The 23120-nt window shown below is 44.1% G+C and overlaps 1 protein-coding gene across 1 annotated transcript in view; it reads right to left on the bottom strand.

Moving 5' to 3' along the window:
• The window catches only part of LOC132901268 (E3 ubiquitin/ISG15 ligase TRIM25-like), a 92295-nt gene that overhangs the window by 44827 nt on the left and 24348 nt on the right, over positions 1–23120 (bottom strand). The window contains exons 3-6 of the mRNA XM_060943584.1: positions 14772–15005; positions 14406–14583; positions 13891–13947; positions 4380–4906 (exon numbers count right to left, since the gene is read on the bottom strand). Of these exons, the coding sequence (XP_060799567.1) occupies positions 4380–4906; positions 13891–13947; positions 14406–14583; positions 14772–15005 (996 nt within the window). The remainder of the gene's footprint in view (positions 1–4379; positions 4907–13890; positions 13948–14405; positions 14584–14771; positions 15006–23120) is intronic.

Genomic DNA, 23120 nt, shown 5'->3' with positions numbered 1-23120 from the left:
CAGGCGGCTCACTTTAATCCCATGGCTGGACACTTAGGGCAGGATAAAACACTAGCCCGAATAATGGCCCGATTCTATTGGCCGGGGATTCGCGGCGATGTCCGTAGGTGGTGTACGGCATGCCGCGAATGCCAGTTAGTAAATCCAGCGGCCATTCCAAAAGCGCCGTTGCGCCCTCTACCGTTAATCGAGACCCCGTTTGAAAGAATTGGGATGGATCTCGTCGGGCCATTAGATCGGTCAGCACGAGGGTACCGCTTTATATTAGTTCTAGTGGACTATGCAACGCGATACCCGGAAGCAGTGCCTCTGCGCAATATCTCAGCACGCAGTATTGCAGAGGCACTCTTCCGCGTCATCTCCCGAGTTGGAATCCCGAAAGAGATTCTGACTGATCAAGGCACTACGTTTATGTCACGAACACTACGCGAACTGTATGGGTTATTGGGGATTAAGCCGATCCGCACCAGTGTATATCACCCACAAACGGACGGTTTAGTAGAACGGTTCAACCGCACCCTCAAAAATATCATTAAAAAATTCGTAAGTGAGGACGCACGTAATTGGGATAAGTGGCTCGAACCCTTGCTGTTCTCAGTGCGAGAGGTCCCTCAAGCCTCCACGGGGTTCTCCCCGTTCGAATTATTATATGGGCGTAAGCCGCGCGGCATCCTAGACGTGCTGCGGGAAAATTGGGAGGAGGGACCTTCACAGAGTAAGAATGAAATTCAGTACGTTATGGACCTGCGCGCAAAACTCCACACGCTCACCCACCTAACTCAGGAGAATTTGCGGCAGGCCCAGGAACGGCAAGCCCGCCTGTACAACAAGGGTACGCGCCTTAGAGAGTTCACACCGGGAGATAAAGTACTCGTACTCTTGCCCACGTCGAGCTCCAAATTAATCGCCAAGTGGCAAGGACCCTTTGAGGTCACACGGCGAGTCGGGGATGTCGACTATGAGGTGAGGCGAACAGACAGGGGTGGGGCGCTACAGATTTACCACCTCAATCTGCTCAAACTCTGGAACGAGGAGGTCCCCGTGGCGTTGGTGTCGGTAGTTCCGGAGAAGGCGGAGCTGGGGCCGGAGGTTCAAAAAGGGAATTTGGCATCATGTACCTCTCCGGTCCCCTGTGGAGACCACCTCTCCCCGACCCAACTCACGGAGGTCGCCCAGTTGCAAGCCGAGTTTTCGGATGTGTTCTCGCCCCTGCCCGGTCGCACTAACCTCATAGAACACCACATAGAGACACCCCCGGGGGTGGTAGTGCGTAGCCGCCCTTATAGACTACCCGAACACAAAAAAAAGGTGGTTCGGGAAGAACTTCAGGCCATGCTCGAAATGGGCATCGTCGAGGAGTCCCACAGCGACTGGAGCAGCCCGGTGGTCTTGGTTCCCAAGGCCGACGGCTCGGTCCGGTTCTGTGTGGACTATAGAAAAGTCAACGCGGTGTCTAAATTCGACGCGTACCCAATGCCTCGCATTGATGAGCTGCTCGATCGACTAGGCACGGCTCGCTTTTACTCGACACTGGATTTAACGAAGGGATATTGGCAGATCCCCTTGACTCCATTATCCCGGGAGAAAACGGCCTTTTCCACACCGTTCGGCTTACACCAGTTCGTCACACTTCCGTTTGGGCTGTTTGGGGCGCCCGCTACGTTTCAGCGGCTGATGGACCGGGTCCTCCGGCCCCACGCCACCTATGCGGCCGCCTACCTGGACGACATTATCGTTTATAGTAACGACTGGCAGCGGCACCTGCAACACCTGAGGGCCGTCCTTAGGTCGCTGAGACGGGCGGGACTCACGGCCAACCCAAAGAAGTGTGCGATTGGGCGGGTGGAAGTACGGTATCTGGGCTTCCACTTGGGCAACGGGCAGGTGCGTCCCCAGATTAATAAGACAGCAGCGATTGCGGCCTGCCCGAGGCCCAAGACCAAAAAGGGGGTGAGACAGTTCCTGGGGCTGGCTGGCTACTATCGTAGGTTTATACCTAATTATTCGGACGTCACCAGCCCGCTGACTGACCTCACTAAAAAGGGGGCGCCAGATCCGGTCCAGTGGACGGAGCAGTGCCAGCGGGCTTTCTCTGAGGTAAAGGCTGCACTGTGTGGGGGGCCACTTTTACACTCCCCTGACTTCTCTCTCCCTTTTATGTTACAGACGGATGCGTCGGACAGAGGGCTGGGGGCCGTTTTGTCCCAGCAGGTGGAGGGGGAGGATCGCCCGGTCCTATACATCAGCCGGAAGCTGTCAGTGCGTGAGGGGCGCTACAGCACGATTGAGAAGGAGTGCCTGGCGATCAAATGGGCGGTCCTCGCCCTCCGGTACTACCTGCTGGGGCGCTCTTTCACCCTCTGTTCGGACCACGCGCCCCTCCAGTGGCTCCACCGCATGAAAGATGCCAACGCGCGGATCACCCGTTGGTATCTGGCGCTCCAACCCTTTAATTTCAAGGTGGTCCACAGGCCGGGGGCGCAGATGGTCGTGGCGGACTTCCTCTCCCGTCAAGGGGGGGGGGAGTCGGCTGCGGGCCGGACGGCTGCCCGGCCTGAGTCGGGCGGTGGGGGTATGTGGCAGCGGGGGCGTGGTCAAGCACCGGTCTGTGACAGGAGGGCGGAGTCGGGGAAGGTAAGTGGCAGATTCACTTCACCTGAGAGCAATTAACCTGTGTTTGTGTGTCTTCCCAGGGACCGCGCCCTATTTAGGGAGGGAGAGCGAGAGCAGAGGAGAGCTCTCCCGAACCAGACACCTGTGTGTGTGTGTGTCTGGTTAAAACCTCTTGTGTCCCCTGAAAAGTGGAAACAATTAAACTGTTTGTTGAACCTGATCTCTGTCCTGCCGTCCTCTGTGCTCCACCCACACCTAGGGAAGTCTACAACCAATTTAACACATTCTACTAAAATTAAAGTCAGAAATGGCCCTGATGCTGCTCCTGAAGACCTTTCCAACACACTTAACACTTTTTGACTCTACAGTGTCCAGTTATAGAAGACTTATAAGAAGAATTAATGTTCTAGTCATCCAAACAAAAGTTCATAATGAAATCAGTTCATCCTTTTCCACCTTGTTGTTTAATTCACCTCTTCAGGTTTCGACTAGGCGTGGGCCGATCTTAAGTCTCATCATCGTATCATGATTACACCTAATTATGGCATTCCTTTAGAACAGGACTGGATCCCAGGCGTCCTTCTCCTGATCATCAGCCCTTTTCCAGCTGTTCCATCTGAAACTGTAGTTTTATTTTGCTTTTTGTTGTTTTGTACTGTATATTTGTGTCTGAACAGAGAATCCTGACGATACTGGATCGGTGGTGTTTGTGGTTTTTCCCCGTACGCTAGCGCACGTGTGGAGCTGCACATTAGTGAAGGCCTCACAGGAAACCAGTGTGTGGTGTGTGAGGCCTGAAGTGTGTGCAGTTCCCAGTGTGTAGTGATGGAGAGAGACGCGAGCGCTCCCTCTAGGATTTAAACTGATCTCTGTTTAATACAGTTTTGTTTTTACACAGTGTTTGGATCTTGAGTTTATGAAGCATCTTTTATAAACCTGAGTTTGATTAATAGTCGTCATTTGGCTTTTAAATGGAAATAGAAAAGTAGAAACACAAAGGGAGTTTTTATGCCCTGGTAATTAAAATTAACACTATTTTATTGTTTTAATTGATTACATCATCTATTAGTTTTAAAGTACAATAAACTAGTACAAATGAGTTTAGAACATGGGGGGAGAGACACATCACTGACATTAAATCAGGCATCTGAGAGGAAAAACAGCCACAAATCAGAAAAAGGTGATATTGTATGTAGAAATTGAAATTAAAACTGAACACAATGATTTGTAAATAATCTTTATATGGATAGATTCCAAAACCTGCAAAATAACCCTGTATTTATTCCATATTTTAAATATGTTTTTGAAGGCATCTGAATACAGTGAGTGCATTTTTTTGAACAGAAAATGGTTCAAGACACAAAATTGTTAAAAGTGTTCTTACACACAGTAGGGTGTTTCCACCAGCAGCAGGACAGAAAGACGCAGTAGTTTGAGGAAGTTTTATTTCTGAAGAAACAGATTTTGCCAAAGAAAAAACAGAATGAGACATTCTAAACTTTCATATCAGTGTAATAAATCTCATAATCGTGCCTACATTTGAAATAGTCTGAATTTTTTCTAGAAACATCTTATATTCTGCATTAAGACATTTATGTAACTTTATTTTCTTATTAATCTATAAAACAGATGCACTCTGAAAATAATAATTCATTAGTGCCACAGTTTCTGCACACAAAAGTGTCTTTGTATTTCAGGGAGAAATTCAATCTGACACCTCAGTTAGAATTTTACTAAACATTTCAACTTTTACCAACGTTTCATTTTTTCATCGGATCACAAAACCTCACAGATGAGACAAAACCCCACATCTCGACCCCAGCGTATAGAGGCTGAGTGAATGTGGTGTGGACTCTGTGGAGGAGCCTCATCGGGTCAGAGACGCTGTAGAAGGACAGAGTTCCTGCACTGTGATCCACATACACTCCTATTCTGGAGGATGATGGACCTCGGAGATCAGTCTTAATGCTGTTGTGTCGGAAACAGACAGAGGAAGGAAAACACTGCAGACTCCAGGACTGACTGTTGTATCCAAACGCACACTCATTACCCCGTCCTTTCCTGCTGATCTCTTTATATGAGACTGATATGTACACAACACCCCTCCACTCCACCTCCCAGTAACAGCGTCCACACACACTCTCCTTACACAACACCTGAGGCCAGGAGTCAAATCTCTCTGGATGATCAGAGTATCTCTGTTCTGTCTCACTGTGTGTCACTGCTCTGTTCTTCTCAGACAGAATGAGTTCAGGATTTACTGTGTTTGGATCCAGAGTCAGATAACAGAAATCTAAAACAATAAAATATCCACAGGTTAGATGTTAATCACAGGATTTATGAGAAGTGTGTGTGAGACACCTGTCTGTCATGAGGCTCCGAAGCGCGAATGGAGTAGAAGGGGGCGTGGCAGATGAAACCATGTGACCGATGACGAAAGAAGCCTCGGCTCGATATAAAATCTGGAGGGCTCCGAACCCATTCCCCTCTGTTTTAACAGTATTTACTGGTCACATTTTAGACACAAAAAATTCAATTAGCAAAATTGAGACCAATAAATACTGTTAAAACATGTGAGAATGAAGCTTTTTCTTTTTAAGCCCATGCACTGTTCAGCAAATGGGGTAACTTTTAATGTGGTAAACAAATGCAACTTTAATCAGAATTATGAATGATGTATGCATTGGAAAATAAAATAATTCACGCCTATGCAAGATGAGTTTTGTTAACTGCTTGTGGAGTGTGGGTTCAGTCCAGTCGTCATCTCACTGAAGCATTTGGCCAGATGGTGCATCCGGCATCCATACTGTCAGACGCTGTGTTTCTTATTACATTTGTTTACCGCGTTAAAAGTTACCCCATTTGCTAAACACTGTGTCGTCTTAAAAAGAAAAAGCATCAAAATAGAATCGTTTGTGTCTAAGGCCCAATCCCAATTCTAATTTCTACCCCTACCCCTCCCCCTCCGCCTTCCCCTTGGCCCTTCCCCTTGAAACTGAGCTACAAGGGATAGGGCTTGAAATTCAACCCTTACGTATTGGGATAGCCCTTCAACGATCGCATACGTCATCGCGTACCTCCGTCAGCATTTACGTTAGCAAAACGCGACCAAATGCGTCATTGGCTGCGACCAGCCGCTACAGTCAGAGCCAGAGGCAGAACCAGAAATCTCTGCTGGCAGGGTGTGATTTGTTAACTAACACCACTGAATGGGATATCTTTGGCGCTTCGTGCACCACATCCGACAGAATGAGGTGTCAGAACACTCGTGTAAACAATAAAAGCGAGAATAACAGAACAAAACGTACGCAGTAAAGCAACCGAAAACAATACTCACTCCCAAAGCTTTTTAGCAGCAACTTGGATTTCAGAAATCGCTGCTCATTCTCAGCTCGAAAGCGAATCAAGCGGCGTGTTTCCTCTGGATTACAACTTAAAACACGTAAATAATGGAGAAAATACATTTATGACAATCTTTCGCCGCGGGAACCGCCATCTTTCTGAAATCCGCATGAAATCTCGCTGAAATCCGCATGGCATTGTGGGAAATCACTCAAACCCCTTCGTTTGGAGTCAGCTCCAGGAAAATCTCCGTTTGGAGGGGTACAGAAGCCCTACCCCTTCCCCTACCCCTCCGCGTTAACTGGGATTGGGATACCCCTACCCCTTCACGTGAACGCGCAAAATAGAGGGGAAGGGCCAAGGGGTTGGTCCAAGGGGTGAAATGGGATTCGGGCTAAAATGACAGTGAATTATGTGATGAATAAATACTGTTAAGACATGACTGTGAGAATGAAGTGAAAATGGCAAATAACATGAGAAAATAATCCTGTTTCAACAGCTGTCCTAAATAGATAGGAAGTATTGTACAGCCTTTTGTATTATTATTATTATTATCATCATCTCTCATGGGGCGGCATGGTGGTGTAGTGATTAGCGCTGTCGCCTCACAGTAAGAAGATCCGGGTTCGAGCCCCGTAGCTGGCGAGGGCCTTTCTGTGCGGAGTTTGCATGTTCTCCCCGTGTCCGCGTGGGTTTCCTCCGGGTGCTCTGGTTTCCCCCACAGTCCAAAGACATGCAGGTTAGGTTAACTGGTGACTCTAAATTGACCGTAGGTGTGAATGTGAGTGTGAATGGTTGTCTGTGTCTATGTGTCAGCCCTGTGATAACCTGGCAACTTGTCCAGGGTGTACCCCGCCTTTCGCCCGTAGTCAGCTGGGATAGGCTGCAGCTCGCCTGCGACCCTGTAGAACAGGATAAAGCGGCTAGAGATAATGAGATGAGATGAGACGATGGTTTAACACACAAACCAAATCCACACGATGTGAGTGGTAAGATGGCATCCAGATGGCTTCACTCGTCTCTACAGAGGGGAATGGGTTCGGAGCCCTCCAGGTTTTATATAGAGCTCAGTGGTTGTGATTCACGAAAAGATTCATGACTCGGAGTCTCATTCAACAGAGTTCACTAGCGACACCTACTGTTCAGAGAAATGTACAGCATGTTTTAATTCCTACATCACAACAGTGTTCTGACACTTTACATTATTATTCACACAGTTTTCCATTTTAAAATAACTTATAAACATTAGTTTTTTATATACACCTTTGTTATTCAGTACTCTTATTCTCTCTCTCTCTCTCACACACACACACCGTCTCTGTATGAATTTATGCTCAGTATAATTGTGTCTGCACAGGAAAAGGTTTAGATAAACATGAAGAGGATAACGTGTGTGTGTGTGTTGGACTCAGAGTCCTTCTGTAGCCGGAGTAACATTTCAGAGAACCTTTATTGATTTTTATTGAGGAACAGGATTTCTCCTCACTGTGTTTGGATCGAGGCGGTTCCTTTAATGACCTTCTGAATAAGTGCTGTACTTTTGTTTATCATGTCTGGAATTCTGAGATTGATCGTGTCATTGCCATAATTCTCAGCAGTAACGATGTCAGCTCATGAGCTTTATAAAATCCCAGCTTAAAATGTAGATACCATGTCTATAAAATCAACCTTCAAGCTTAGATTTGTGACTTCTGAAGATCATTCAAGTTTAAAAGATGGTGCTGATGTGTTAATAAACTGTGGGGAGGAATGTAGATCAGTTTTCCAAGTCCAGTGCATTTGTTGTTAAATATGAAGCCCTTTTTTATTACATAAAAATAAGATTAAGCTCCAACTTGACGCATCGAGGATAATGTACATTTAATCCACGCATGTCACGACAGTCGAGGTGAAAGAAAGAAAAAAAAATCAAATGTTTATGCATTAATAACCAAGTTAATGAACAAAAACTTGCTTTTGGTGGTCCGACTTCACCCACTGCACCTCATCCCCTTTAGATTCTGCAGTTGCTGCCCCCCATCGTGAAAAACAGGCCCTGGGGTCGCTTCACATTCCTGATGGAACCACTCCAAACAGCTTTCACATTCAGCCATTTTTTTCTTTTCCTCCCTTTTCCTTCAGCATTCTGTACACACAAAATACTTCAATCTTTAGTGTTGTATCATGGTGTCTTTTTCTGTTTTGACCTTAACTTTGTCAGTATAATTGTGCATGAATCAAGCTGATGTTGTTCCTGCTTAGAATTATTACAAGATTAATTATGATGATTAGAATTATCACCAAACCTAAATGATTTCAATCCTGACGTTAATACTCGTCATATTAATTCTAGGTACTATTCCCCACACGAATTTCATTCTTCTCAAGAACTTCGTAATTATTCCCCACCCAAACGAAGGTTAGAGAAGGATATAGAAACAGGTTCTGGCGATCTATCCGTCCGTCTGGTCACGTTTTCCTTTCCAGGCCATATCTTTAAAACTACTGAAGATATCTTCATGAAAATGTGTATATATATCAAGCAACATGTGAACTGGGGCCTTTTTCCTATTTTCGATTTTTGGAAAAAAAAAGTATTTTTCAAATTTTTACATAGTAATAGATTTTGACTTTGAGCAATGTTTGTTTCTGGAGCATATATCCAAAACTATTCATGATACAGATCTGAAACTTGGTATACATGTTAACAAGGTGATGTAGATGTGCCTTTTCATACAAAGAAATTTGAGAAATTTTCATTTATGTTTCCATGGAAACAATTTCAGACTTAGTATCTAGGGTAGGTTTGGTTTTCAGAGCAGAACTTGAAAACTATGAGTGGTTTGGTCTTGAAAGTTGGTATATGTGTTAATGAAGTAATGTACTGGTAGATGTGCCTTTTGGTACTAAGAAATGTGAAATTTTAATTTTTAGCTCACCTGGACCAAAGGTCCGGTGGGTTTATGCCAATGGCTGCTGAGGTCAGTGTAAAGAGGTAGGGTTGGTTTCCTGCAGCAGAACTTGAAAAACGTGACAAATAATATCTTGAAACGTGGTATATAGTTGGTATATAGTGCGGGGGATACAGATGACTATCTTCTTGTTTATCTGACAAGTTGCTCTCTTTCCTTCACTATATTATCAGGAGCCTCTCAGCTAAATTTGATGAATTTCAAGACATACTCAGTATTTTAGATCATCTATTGAAGATCCTTTGACTTTCAGAAACCTGGCATTCAACTCAAAGATAGTTTTGTCAATTTTTACTTACATTTCCCAACACTCTAAATTGGACTCTTCATAAATTCCTGAAGTTATAATCTAAGAGATGACCTTAATACTTCTGATCAAGACGAATCAGTTTGTGTTGAGCTCCATAATGAAGGCAGTAAGAACATAGTTTGTGGTGTGAGATACAGACACCGAAACAGTTCTTTTCAGCCATTTCTGGATAAGCTTTCAGTAATAATTGATAAAATCCATGAGGAGTCAAAGCTTTGTATTTTTGTGGGCAACCTAAACTTAAATCTGATGAATTCAGACACTCGGATACCTACAGGTGAATTTATCAATACTTTATCTTCCTATTCGTTTCAGCCATGTTTATTGACGATATATATTTTAATTCACTTAAATATCCTGTGCAGGGTCACAGGCAAGCTGGAGCCTATCCCAGCTGACCCTGCACAGGATAAGCGGTTAAGGATAATGGATGGTTGGATGACTTGAATATGCTACATATAATGGGAATATTTTATAATGACCTAACTAACCATTTTCCCAACTTTTTGTCTATTGACTCAATTCACCCTCCCCATTGAATAAGCAAGTTTAGAGAAGAGAGTTCCTATGCCAGGTGGCACAGTGGTGTAGTGGTTAGCACTGTCACCTCACAGCAAGAAGGTTCTGGTTTCAAGCCCAATGGCCAATGGGGGCCTTTCTGTGTGGAGTTTGCATGTTCTCCCTGTGTCTGTGTGGGTTTCCTTCACCATCCAAAGACACGCAGGTTAAGCTAATTGTTGGTTCTAAATTGACTGTAGGTGTGAATGTGAGTGTGAATGGTTGTTTGTCTCTATGTGTCAGCCCTGCGATGACCTGGTGATTTGTCCAGGGTGTACCCTGCCTCTCGCCCATAGTCAGCTGGGATAGGCTCCAGCTTGCCTGCGACCCTGCACAGGATAAGCAGTTATGGATAATGGATGGATTTCATATGGTTCAATGAAGATGCATTTATTTATGATTTTCAACAAATTGACTGCTCTAGCCAGTCCGATGGTGAGCCTGATATTCATAACATTCTCCAGCTTTCTTGAAAACTCTGATGAAATTATTACCGGTCATGTTCCTCTGAAAAACCATGTCAAGGAAGGAAATCAAACTCAAATCTGAACCTTGGATTTCCCTTCAGTCTTAGAACAATGAATTATAAAATCAAATTGTATAGAAAAATCAATCAAGACAAGAAATCAGTGCCTGTATGCTCAGTACAAAGTGTAGAGAAATAAGCTAAACCATTTGACTCCTATAGGTAAAAGGATCTAGCAAATGAGTTCAATGTTTACTTTGCAAACATTGGTAAAAGTATCAGCCAAGCAATACCAAAGGTCAACAAAATATTTTCAGATTTGCTTGTTTCTCAGACAAGCCACAGCTTTCTTCTTAGTCCTACATGGACACAAGAAATTGGACTCCAAATAATTATCAACTAGCTGGGAAGGCATTGGAAACAGCCTCTGAAACTTTCGATCTCAGGGTGCTTGTTTCTAATAAGCTCACGTGGGCTACCCATATTAAGGAACTTTTTGCTAAGGGAAACAAAGTGTTAGGTCTTGTGAAGCGCGTTTGTGGGCGTGATATTTACGATCCATCAGCTAGGCAGTTACTGTATATGACTTTAGTTAGGCCAATATTAGAATCTGCATCGCCTTTGTGGTCCCCTTATACAGTCAAACATCGAAAGCTGTTGGAAAACATCCAGCATCGCACTGCAAAGTTTATTCTAAACTATCCGGCCGCAGAGTTAACATACAATGACAGGCTGTGTAAGCTAAATTTACTCCCTCTAGAATTCCGTAGGGAGATATATGACTTAGTCCTCCTATTCAAATTCAAGGTTGGGATTACAACAGCAAATTTTGACAACTTTTTGCCACCTGCAACCAGCCATTATAGAACTTGTAACTATGATTTTAACAACTTCTGTCCTCTTACGTCACATAAGCAAGATTATTTCACTAACTCGTATTTTCCTCGAACTATAAAATTATGGAACAGTCTCCCCAGTTATATAAAGCAGTCTACATCAGTTCCTTAGCTCAAAACTCTACTTCGTAGCCATTATAATTCAAGATTGCGCTCATACCGGGCACCATGACGTATATTTATTTAACTTGGATATTTTTGTTACTTAGTCAATTGACAATTATTTTTTATATATATTGTTTTTCTTGTTTTTAATCGTCTAAATATGTTTTGTATCTTGTTAAGGGGTTGAATGTTAATTGGGGCTTTGCCCTATATTCTTCTGCCACTTTTGTTATTTTTGTATTTATTGTGGCAAACCTCAATTAAAAAAAAAAAAAATTCAAGACATTTTCCCCGGCTCAAGTCTGGAAAGGCTTGTGGCCCCTTTAGTATTTCTGTAGCCCTGTTCAAGATATTAAATTCAATCTCAAAGCCTGTGGAGATCCTATATCACTTCTCCTTTACTTCTGGTACTGTTCCTGATTCTTTTAAACTTGCTCGTGTCAGACCCGTGTTTAAAGCAGGAGCTCAACTGTTAACTTCTAATCATAGACCAATTTCTCTTTTGTCAATTTTTATCAAAAGTACACTACTCACAATAAGTTAGGGATATTTGGAAAAGGAGCACCCAAAATTATTTTCTTCCATTTGCAAATATTTGAGACCTTGATATTTAAAAAAAATATATTATTTAAATAATATATATTTTTTTAAATATCAAGGTCTCAAATATTTGCAAATAGAAGAAAATAATTTTGGGTGCTCCTTTTCCAAATATCCCTAACTTATTGTGAGTAGTATATTACAAAACCTCATGTAAAATAGGCTGAATACAAATCGAGAGAAGTTTGATTTAAAATATTCTGGTCAGTTTGGTTTCCATGACAACAGATCTACAGAACATGCACTTTTACCAAATCACTGATAAAATCCAAGGAGCAATTGAAGATGGCAAATTTTCCTGTGGTATCATTCTTTGTCCGAGGAAAGCCGTTGATGCCATAGATCATGATATTTTGTAAGAAAAATTATATTCTTATGGCATCCATGCGATTGTACATGATTGGTTTGCCTCATATCTATCAAACAGACCTCAGTTTGTTTCAATCGGTAATATTTCATCCAGCTCTTTACCAATTTCATGTGGAGTACCACAGGATTCGCTTCGTGGCCCCCTTCTATTTCTCTTATACATAAATGATTTTATGAACTGTTCCATCTCGTCTCATCTCATTATCTCTATCCACTTTATCCTGTTCTACAGGGTCGCAGGCAAGCTGGAGCCTATCCCAGCTGACTACGGGCGAAAGGCGGGGTACACCCTGGACAAGTCGCCAGGTCATCACAGGGCTGACACATAGACACAGACAACCATTCACACTCACACCTACGGTCAATTTAGAGTCACCAGTTAACTTAACCTGCATGTCTTTGGACTGTGGGGGAAACCGGACCACCCGGAGGAAACCCACACGGACAGAACATGCAAACTATGCGCAGAAAGGCCCTTGCCGGCCACGGGGCTCGAACCTGGACCTTCTTGCTGTGAGGCGACAGCACTAACCACTACACCACTGTGCCGCCAGGGATTAATAAAGTAATTCTGATATCATCGCGTGGCTTTGTGCAAATAAATTCTCTCTGAATGTCGACAAAACAAATTTTGTTCTTTTTTAATCCACCCCAAAAGAAATTGAGCAGAACCATTTCCTGAAAATTAATTATAAGCCGGTTAAACAGAAGAACCACATCAGGTGTCTGGGAGTAGTTTTTGACTCTCAACTCATCAGGAGGAAACACATCCACCAGTAGAGCAAGAAAATCTCCAGAGGCTTTGGAATTATTGCTGAGCTCCATCACTATGTTTCTCAAAGTATTCTAACTCAGCTGTACTACTCTCTTATTTATTATTTAATATATGGTGTTACAGTTTGGGGTAATACTTATGAGGCTACCCTTCGACCGATAACTGGACTCCAGAAGAAAGCTGTCAGAATTATTAATTTAGCTTCTTTTAATGAACACACACCTCCTATTTTTAAAAAGCTGGAGATGATGAAATTCTCTGATTTTATAGATTACGTAAACAGTATTTTTACATTTAAATTTCATTCTAGTTTATTTGCTGCCTGCCTTTGATAACTTTTTGACACTTTTAGCATCAAGGCACAAGTATAAAACTTGACTGGCTTAGAGATCTTCATTTTGTGTTCCTTCAGCCAGAACTAACGATGGCAAGTTTAATATTCGCTTCAAAGCTGCTGCTCTCTGGAACAGTATTGATGAATCTTTCCAGAGTCTTAGCTTCAGCAATTTCAAGCGTTCTATCAAAAGTACGATTATCGCTTCAGATCAGCATTCCTTTCTCTTTTCCTCACACTGTCATTTCATTCTTTCCCTCTTTTGTTTTATTGTATTTGTTGAAATATTGTATTTTATCATTGTGCCTCTGTGCGACTAGCTTTCTTCTTTATAACAGTAATCCATTATTTTTTTCTGCCTAGTGAGATTAGATTACTAGTTATTTCTAGGCAGCATTTTATCCTTCGTATGTATTAGATTTCTGTGTGTGTAACTTGATTTCTGTGTGTGATATAAATAAACTATTATTGATACACATTGTGTGTGTTGTAGGTCGAAACAAAGAAAGACCATCATGTGGGCGGTCCTCCTCTGAGTTGAAGAGTGTGTGTGTGTTAGTGTTACACCTACACTGCAGAAAATCTTCTCTGCTCTTTGGTTTTGAGGGTAAAATCATGTGAACTGCAGCTGTAGAGACACAGAGACAAAATGGAGACTGAAAAATGACACGAAAACAGTTTAAAGCATGAAAATGAAAAATTAGATTCCTCACTGCTCTCAGTCAAACACGATTTAGAGATCGGCCAAAATGTCATCACACTGTGCAGCATTTGAATGTAAGAATCATGAGAAGCAAAAAACTTTTCCCAGCTGAAGCTCTGACAATGTGTGTGTTTTTACTTTCTGATGGATTTTATGGAGGAATTAAGGCCTCGGTTCTGATCTAATGTTCATCATATTTGTTATGTGTAAAGTTCAATAAGATTAGTTTGTGGATTTGTGATTAAGGTCCTGTTTATCTGGGAAATTTATTTGTAATTTCTGAGGCTAATACTAATGCTTTGTGATTTGATGCAGTTTTGTTCCTGCTTACGTTTCATTTCTGTCATATGAATTTTATGGCTCTCTTTACTGTGATACAGAACAAATGTTTGTTTGTTTACCTTGTGGATGGATTTTGTTGAATTCCTTCTCACAGATTTCCTCGACTTGTTTTTTCAGATCTGAGAGAGATTTCCTCACTCCATCAAATGAGAGATGTTGATTGACAGTGAAGCTGGGTGAGTCGTCACATCCAGGAGAAACACAGAGAGACGGGAAACTCTACAGAGAGGAAACACAGAATAGAGAAGGAGAAAAGTGTAGGAGAGGAACGAATGAATCTCAGACTGAATCAGACCAAAGACACACTTGGGATCTCAGACAGGAACATTTATTGTTGCTGTAATGAGCTTTTAGGAGGAAACTTTGTGAGGAACAGCGCCCTCTGTAGATCAGACAGTGAGTGTTACCTGGAGGAAGTGGATGTGATCGTGTGTGTGTGAAAGCTGCTCCAGCTCAGTGACTCTCCTCTGAAGATCGGCAATCTCCTGCTCCAGTTGCTTCAGGAGTCGCTCAGCTTGACTCAGTTCAGCTTTCTCCTGAGCTCTGATCAGCTCCGTCACCTCCGAGTGCCTTTTCTCCATGGAGCTGATCATCTCAGTAAAGATCCTCTCACTGTCATTGACTGCTGACTGATAATGCATCTGTTAGTACAAACACACACACACACACACACACACACACACACACAAAATGGAGGTCTAATGGGATACTCTAAAAATAAACTCTCTCGAGATATTTGAGTTGTTTTTGTTAAACCCCGGGTTTTCATTCCTTGTTTTTTTTTAGTTCACTATTTTAAGGAGGTACACAGAAATGACTCCTTCAAGACAACACCTTACTGGATAGAATGAACCTCACCACGGACCAGATTTGCACCCTGCTTGACCTCTGCCTGACTACCACTTATTTCCAGTTTAATGAAAGTTTCTACAGACAGAAGCATGGATGCGCCATGGGCTCACTGGTGTCCCCTATTGTGGCCAATCTTTACATGGAGGAAGTGAAACATAAAGGTTTGACCACTTTTTCAGGAGTTGCTCTCAGCCACTGGTTCAGATATGTGGATGACACCTGGGTTAAAATGAAAACCCATGAGGTGGAAGCCTTCTCTAAGCAGATCAATGCAGTGGATATCAACATCAATTTCACTCGGGAGGACGTCAGTGGGAATAAACTAGCCTTCTTGGATTGTGATGTACACATTAGACAAGACAGAAGCCTTAGCATCAAGGTCTACCGGAAACCCATACACCCAGACCAGTACCTACTCTTCGACTCTCACCACCCACTGGAACACAAATTGGGGGTCATTAGGACCTTGCAACACAGGGCTCAGAACATCCCTACAACAGTAGAGGAAAAAGAGAAGGAGCAGAATCCCATCAAGAAAGCACTTCAGAACTGCGGGTATCCCAACTGGTCTTTCTTCAAGAGCAGAAAAAGGAACATAACAGACAAGGAGGATAACAGGAACGAACGCAAGAACATTGTCATTCCCTACATTTCTGGTCTATCTGAGAAACTCAGGAGGATCTTCTACAAACACAACATTCCGGTACATTTCAGACCCAGTAACACCCTGAAGCAGAAACTGGTCCACCCTAAGGACAGAATAGCCAGACACAAACAGGACAACGTAGTGTACGCAATTCAGTGCAGTGAGGAATGCACGGACTCATATATTGGGGGAACAAAACAACCGCTTCACAGGCGCATGGCTCAACACAGGAGAGGCAGTTCCTCAGGCCAGGACTCTGCTGTCTACCTTAATCTTAACAAAGGACACTCGTTTCAGGATTGCAACGTACGCATTTTAGCCAGAGAGGATTGTTGGTATGAGCGAGGAGTTAAAGAAGCCATTTTTGTTAACCTGGAACGGCCATCACTGAACAGAGGTGGGGGTCTAAGACATCATTTATCAGCCACCAACAATGCAGTCCTTGGCACACTTCCCAGACAACTGAATGCACACCAAAACCCAGCTGTTTTCAGTGACTCACAGGAGGACAGAGAGAAGCAACAATCCACTGATCACCCTAACGGGCTATCCATTGATCACCCTAACGACTCTCGAGGCCGTCCACACCCAGCCCCCAGTGACCCACACCAACAGGATGACTCAACGACACCTTAGATGAGCTTTTCATCCATGAGAGGATAAATACCTGATACTCCCTAAAATATCCTGTCCATACTAGGGATTTTGTACCAATACGATACTACTTTCGTACCGCAACACCTGTCCACACTAGCAACTATACCGGTACTGTAGCGGTATAACTGTATCGGTACGAAACCCACAAATGTATGGGTTTCGTACCGGTACAGTATCAGTACTGTAGTGCTTCGCTGTAGTGTGGACAGATGAAGTGGCTCTGTATCAATACAAATATAATGCGCATGCGCAATGAACCATTCCTACTTCTTCCGGGTTATTCATACAATACGCACGTGCTTTCCAGCTGTAAAATGGCTCAAAACAACCGTGGAGCTACATAGAGCAAAGATGAAGTTATGTGTTTGTTGGAGCTTTGGGGAGACGAGCGATGCCAGGAACAGTTGACGGGTACACGTCGAAATATCGATGTGTACAGACAACTGTCGAGTGATCGCCGCCGCTTCATGGTTGAAGATGCGGCCGGTCGCACTCCGGATCAGTGCTGATCGAAAATAAAAGTCTTGATACGCGATTATCACAAAGCAAAGAATCACAACAATCGGTCTGGGGCTGGATGTAGTAAGTTTCCATATGATGATATAATGGATCGGGTTTTACAAGATAGGCCCTTGACATTACCGGCATTCTCTCTAGATACAAGCGATATGGCTGATTCCACTGCCAGTTCGCAGAACGAGGGAAGTGCTCCCGCTGTGAGTCAGCCGACCGAGGAGGGTGATGAGGACGATGGTGTTGATGCTGCATCAAATGATACATGTAAGCGGATACATAACATTACATTATATATTTATAGTTTTAACTATACTCTCTCTCTCTCTCTCTCTCTCTCTCTCTCTATATATATATATATATATATATATATATATATATATATATATATATATATTTTTTTTTTTTTTTTCAAAATCTTAGGACTCATTGATTTGCTCTGGGACTCATTACTTTTAGCCTGAGTGAGTCCTGGGACTCATTCAATTCATTTTCTAAAAACATCTCTCTCTCTCATATATATATATATATATATATATATATATATATATATATATATATATCCTTCTCACCCCCGGCGGGGGGGTGGTATCCATGTCATCCTCAAGCTCGGGTCCTCTACCAGAGGCCTGGGAGTTTGAGGGTTCTGCGCAGTATCTTCGATGTTCCTAGGACTGCGCTCTTCTGGACTGAGGCTTCAGATGTTGTTCCTGGGATTTGCTGGAGCCACTCTCCCAGTTTGGGGGTTACTGCCCCAAGTACCCCCACTACCACAGGGACCACGCAACCCTTGACCTTCCACATCCGTTCCAGCTGCTCTTTCAACCCTTGATACTTCAAGTTTCTCATGTTCCTTTTTCCTGATGTTGGCGTCAGCTGGGATCGCCACATCTATCACCACCACCCTCTTCTGCTCTTTGTCCACCACCACTATGTCCGGTTGGTTAGCCAGGATCTGTTTGTCAGTCTGGAAGCTGAAGTCCCACAGAACCTTGGCCCTGTTGTTCTCAGCCACCTTCTGTGGTATGGCCCATTGGGACTTGGGTACTTCTATTCCATACTGGTTGCAGATGTTCCTGTATACTATCCCAGCCACTTGGTTGTGCCTCTCCATGTACGCTGATCCAGCTAGCATCTTACACCCTGCTACTATGTGCTGGACTGTTTCAGGGGCTTCTTTGCACAGTCTGCATCTTGGGTCTGATCTACTCTGGTAGATCCTGGCCTCTATGGCTCTTGTGCTTATGGCCTGTTCTTGTGCTGCCATGATTAGTGCCTCTGTGCTGTCAGTCCTGCATTATCCAGCCACTGGTAGGATTTCTTGATATCAGCCACTTCCTCTATCTGACGGTGGTACAAGCCATGTAGGGGTTTGTCTCTCCAGGTTGTCTGTTCCTCCTCCTCCTCTGCACTCTCATCAGGGTTCTGCTGCCTGAGACATTCACTTAGCAGTTCATCCTTCGGGGCCATCTTTCTGATGTATTCTCGGATTTTCAATGTTTCATCCTGGACCGTGGTCTTGACGCTCACTAGCCCTCGGCCTCCCTCTTTCCGCTTAGTGTATAGTCTCAGGGTGCTGGACTTGGGGTGGAACCCTCCATGCATGGTGTTGAGCTTTCTAGTCTTGATATCTGTGGCTTCTATCTCCTCCTTTGGCCAGTTTATGATACCAGCGGGGTATCTGATGACTGGTAGTGCGTACATGTTGATGGCTTGGACCTTGTTCTTACCATTCAGCTGACTTTTCAGGACCTGCCTTACTCTCTGGAGGTATTTGGCTGTGGTTGACTTCCTTGTGGCCTCTTCATGGTTTCCATTAGCCTGTGGGATGCCAAGGTACTTGTAGCGGTCTTGGATATCACCTATGTTGCCCTCTGGTAGGTCAATCCCCTCAGTCCGGATCATCTTGCCTCTCTTTGAGACCATCCGGCCACACTTGTCCAATCCGAATGACATCCCTATGTCATCGCTGTAGATCCGGGTGGTGTGGATCAGCGAGTCTATTTCTCGCTCGTTCCTGGCATACAGCTTGATGTCATCCATGTAGAGCAGGTGGCTGATTGTTGCCCCACTACGGAATCGGTACCCGTAGCCGCTCTTCATGATGATCTGACTGAGGGGGTTCAGGCCTATGCAGAACAGCAGTGGTGATAGCGCATCTCCTTGGTATATGCCGCACTTGATGTTGACTTGGGCAATGGGTTTTGAGTTGGCCTCTAGGGTTGTCTTCCACATTTCCATTGAGTTCTGGATGAAGGTCCTTAGGTTCCTGTTGCTCTTATACAGTTCCAGACATTCCAGTATCCATGTGTGTGGCATTGAGTCGTAGGCTTTCTTGTAGTCAATCCAGGCAGTGCACAGGTTGGTCTGTCTCTTCTTACAGTCTCGGGCGACTGTTCTATCGACCAGTAGCTGGTGCTTGGCTCCTCTGGTGTTACTGCCAATTCCTTTCTGTGCCTCGCTCATGTATTGAGCCACATTACTCAATTTTGCCGCAATTATGCCTGACAGGGCCTTCCATGTTGTGCAGAGACAGGTAATTGGCCGGTAGTTGGATGGGATGGGTCCCTTCTGGGGGTCCTTCATGATTAGGACTGTCCTGCCTTGGGTTAGCCATTCTGGGTGGGTCCCATCCTTCAGCAGCTGGTTCATCTGTACTGCTAGGCGTTCATGGAGTGCAGTTAGCTTCTTCAGCCAGTACGTATGGATCATATCGGGGCCTGGTGCTGTCCAGCTCTTCATCTTTGACACTCTTTCTTGGACGTCTGCCATTGAGATGGTTACTGGTTCTTGTTCTGGGAGGTTGCTGTGGTCAGCTCTTAGGTCCACTAACCATTGGGCATCGGTGTTGTGTGATGCCTTTCTTTCCCATATGTCTTTCCAGTATTTTTCCACTCTTGGTGGGTCTGACCGGTTGTTGTTCCCCTGCCACTGAGAGTACACCTTGTTTATTCTCCTGGCCTCTCCCTCCTTGGTGTATCTCTTCAACCGGGTGGCCAGAGCTGTTAGTCGCCGTTTGGCAGTTTCGAGTGCCTCTGGTATGGAGAGTGAGTTGTACTTCCTGGGTGCCCCTTTATTCACCATGTTCCCTTTCTGTAGTTCAGCTAGCTGGCTAACTTCTCTCCGTGCTGCCTTTATCTTGGCCTCTAATCGTCTCTTCCATGGTGGATACTGTTTGTTATGTCCCGAGCCCACCTTGTGTCCAAGCATCTCCATGATTACTGTTGCTGTACTGTGTATCAGCTTGTTGGTCTCAGTGATGGTTCTTGTGGAGATTGTCTTCAGAGCAGCATTCACATCTCCCCACTGACCTGTCTTCCTGGCTCCCCCTTGCCGTAGCATCGTTGTTGTATTTCATTAATCTCTAGTTGTGATAGTAGATTTTGATTATGGATGTTGGAACACTGGACAGCTGTTTCTTTGTTAGCCTTGATTGTGGGTTTCGAAGTATCCAATGGTCCCACATTCGCTGCATGTATCCCCTGTAGAATAGTAGCATTCTAGCAAATCTGTATTTTCTGTCCTCGTCCATCGATGTCTTGTTCCACTTTCTCATCAGTTTGCCCAACTGACGCAGACCTTGTTGACCCGGGTGACGTCTGAGCCGGTATGACTATCAGTTATGTCTTCACTCATTCCTGAGGTAGGCTGATACATCATGAGGGGTCTTGCCTAAGGACCCTTACTGGATTTTTGCCCCGACTGGGATTCGAACCCCGATCTCCCGCGTTGTAGTCAGTGAGCATTACCACTGTACTATCCAGTATATATATATATATATATATATATATATATATATATATACACACACACACACACACACACACACACACACACACACACACACACACAGAGAGGTAAAAAGTAATTCTTGGTGAGAGGGGAGCACAAGAAGAATGATATGAGTATTATACTGAACCAGCTTTCAGAAATGGAGGAGAGGAGCACAAAAGCTCTCATTGATTTGCATGAGAAACAAACGAAGATGGAGCTCGAGGCCAGGGAAAGACATAGGGCAATTGAACAGGCATTTCTCATGCAAATGATGCAAATGCAAATGTTCACCAACTTATGTAACCCCTACCAAGATAGAAGTAACCAGCAGGGACCTTCCTCTAATGGCCCTTTTCCACTACCCTTTTTCAGCTCACTTCAGCTCGCTTCAGCTCACTTCAGCCCGACACGGCTCGCGTTTCGACTACCAAAAAACAGCACAACTCAGCTCGCTTCAGCCCTGCTTGGCCCCTAAAACTCGCACGGTTTTGGAGTGGGGCTGAAGCGAGCCAAACCGTGCCGAGTGAGGCTGGGGGCGTGAGCAGACACTCCCCTGTGCACTGATTGGTGAGGAGGAGTGTCCTCACATGCCCACACACGCCCAGCGAGCGCGCTGGGATCTGTAAACACCGCAAACCCGGAAGAAGAATAATTACAAATTACGAGAATTTCTGAAGCCTTATGCGCCTCGCCTCATCTATACGCTCTTGCCAGTATCTGTTGGCGTTGTCGGTGACAACAAGCCACAGCACCAAGACCAGCAACACTAACAACTCCATGTCCTCCATGTTTATTGTTTACTATTCGGGTCGTGAGACTACCGCTTAAAAGATCACTGAATTAGTGACATACAGAGCATCGTGGACGAGTTCGCGGAGCGCAAGGCTCGTCGTATGCCCTTCAAATAATGCGCGCAGTAGGCTATTGATGTTTTATTATGAGCCATGTACAGTATGTCGCCTAATGTTTTTTTGTTTCTGAGTTACATGTTCGTTTGAAGGACTTAATGTACAAAATAACATAGTTGCACCCCGTAGTGTTGAAATTGGTAAACACAGTGCATTCAGTGAGGTTTGCACCACCCTCCTTTTATTTCTGACTCTTCCTGTCACCGTTGCAACCTCTGAGCGCTCATTCGTATGCCCTTCAAATAATGTGCGCAGTATAGGCTATTGATGTTTTATTATGAGCCATGTACAGTATCCTAATGTTTTTTGTTTCTGAGTTACATGTTCGTTTGAAGGACTTGATGTACTAAATAACATAGTTGCACCCGGTAGTGTTGAAATTGGTAAACACCGTAGTTGCGGACATTTTGTAGCCTAAAATGATGTTATGATAAGCTTTAATAAAGGGCCCGGTCATTTGCCCCGCCCCCGGCCCGGCTCTGACTTGTTCCGCCACTGTCACTGATGTCACTGTTTGCGCTGCTTAACGACATCACGTGACGTCCACCCACTTTCGCTAACTCCACCCAATGTGTCCACCCACTTCCAGCCAGCACGGTTCAGCGCGGTTGTAGTCGAAATGCAACTCCAACAGCCCCGCTCAGCTCGACTCAGCACGGCACGGCTCAGCCGCGTTTGTAGTGGAAAAGCGGCATTTGAATCGTATGCAGCCTCCAGCTCCATCCACATCACGGCAACCATCAACTCCATCCACGACATGGCAACAACCTACCACTCCATCCATGTCATGGCAACAACCTACCACTCCATCCACGTCATGGCAACCATCAACTTCGTCCACGTCATGGCAACAACCTGCCACCCCGTCCACGTCATGGCAACAACCTGCCACACCGTCCACGTCATGACAACAGCAAACACCATCCACATCCAGATTTTCATACCATGAAACAAGTATCATTCTGAATGATGAATCAGCCAATTATGATTCTCAGTGATATCTTACCTGTTGAATTTTGAGAAATTAAGTCAAAAAGACAGAAAATTTTGTTTGTGCCAAATTATTTTATTCTGATTTTGACTAAGACTGATTTGACTTCATTGATTGTGGGTTGACTCTCATTAAAACAGGACAGGTGTTATAACTTATGCAACATACATGTACATGCATGCATTTTCACTGATAAAACGTAAAAGGCTCATTAAATAATCAGATGAACTGAGAATCACATTCTGAAGCAAATTAAATAAATCTTAGACCGGTAACTTAAATACACAATACAAGTTACATGCATTAATCTAAATGCAGGTAAACAACGTGTTGTTTTTGTTGTTTTGTATCCAAATGAGAGTCGGAGCTTACCCGTCTGCATTCTCACTTCTTGAAGGCCGATCTTGTGGCCGAT

The sequence above is a fragment of the Neoarius graeffei genome, chromosome 17 (assembly GCF_027579695.1).
Source record: "Neoarius graeffei isolate fNeoGra1 chromosome 17, fNeoGra1.pri, whole genome shotgun sequence".
NCBI classification, from domain to species: domain Eukaryota; kingdom Metazoa; phylum Chordata; class Actinopteri; order Siluriformes; family Ariidae; genus Neoarius; species Neoarius graeffei.
Note: the sequence above shows the minus strand (reverse complement) of the source record. Positions and strands in the feature narration are given on the sequence as shown.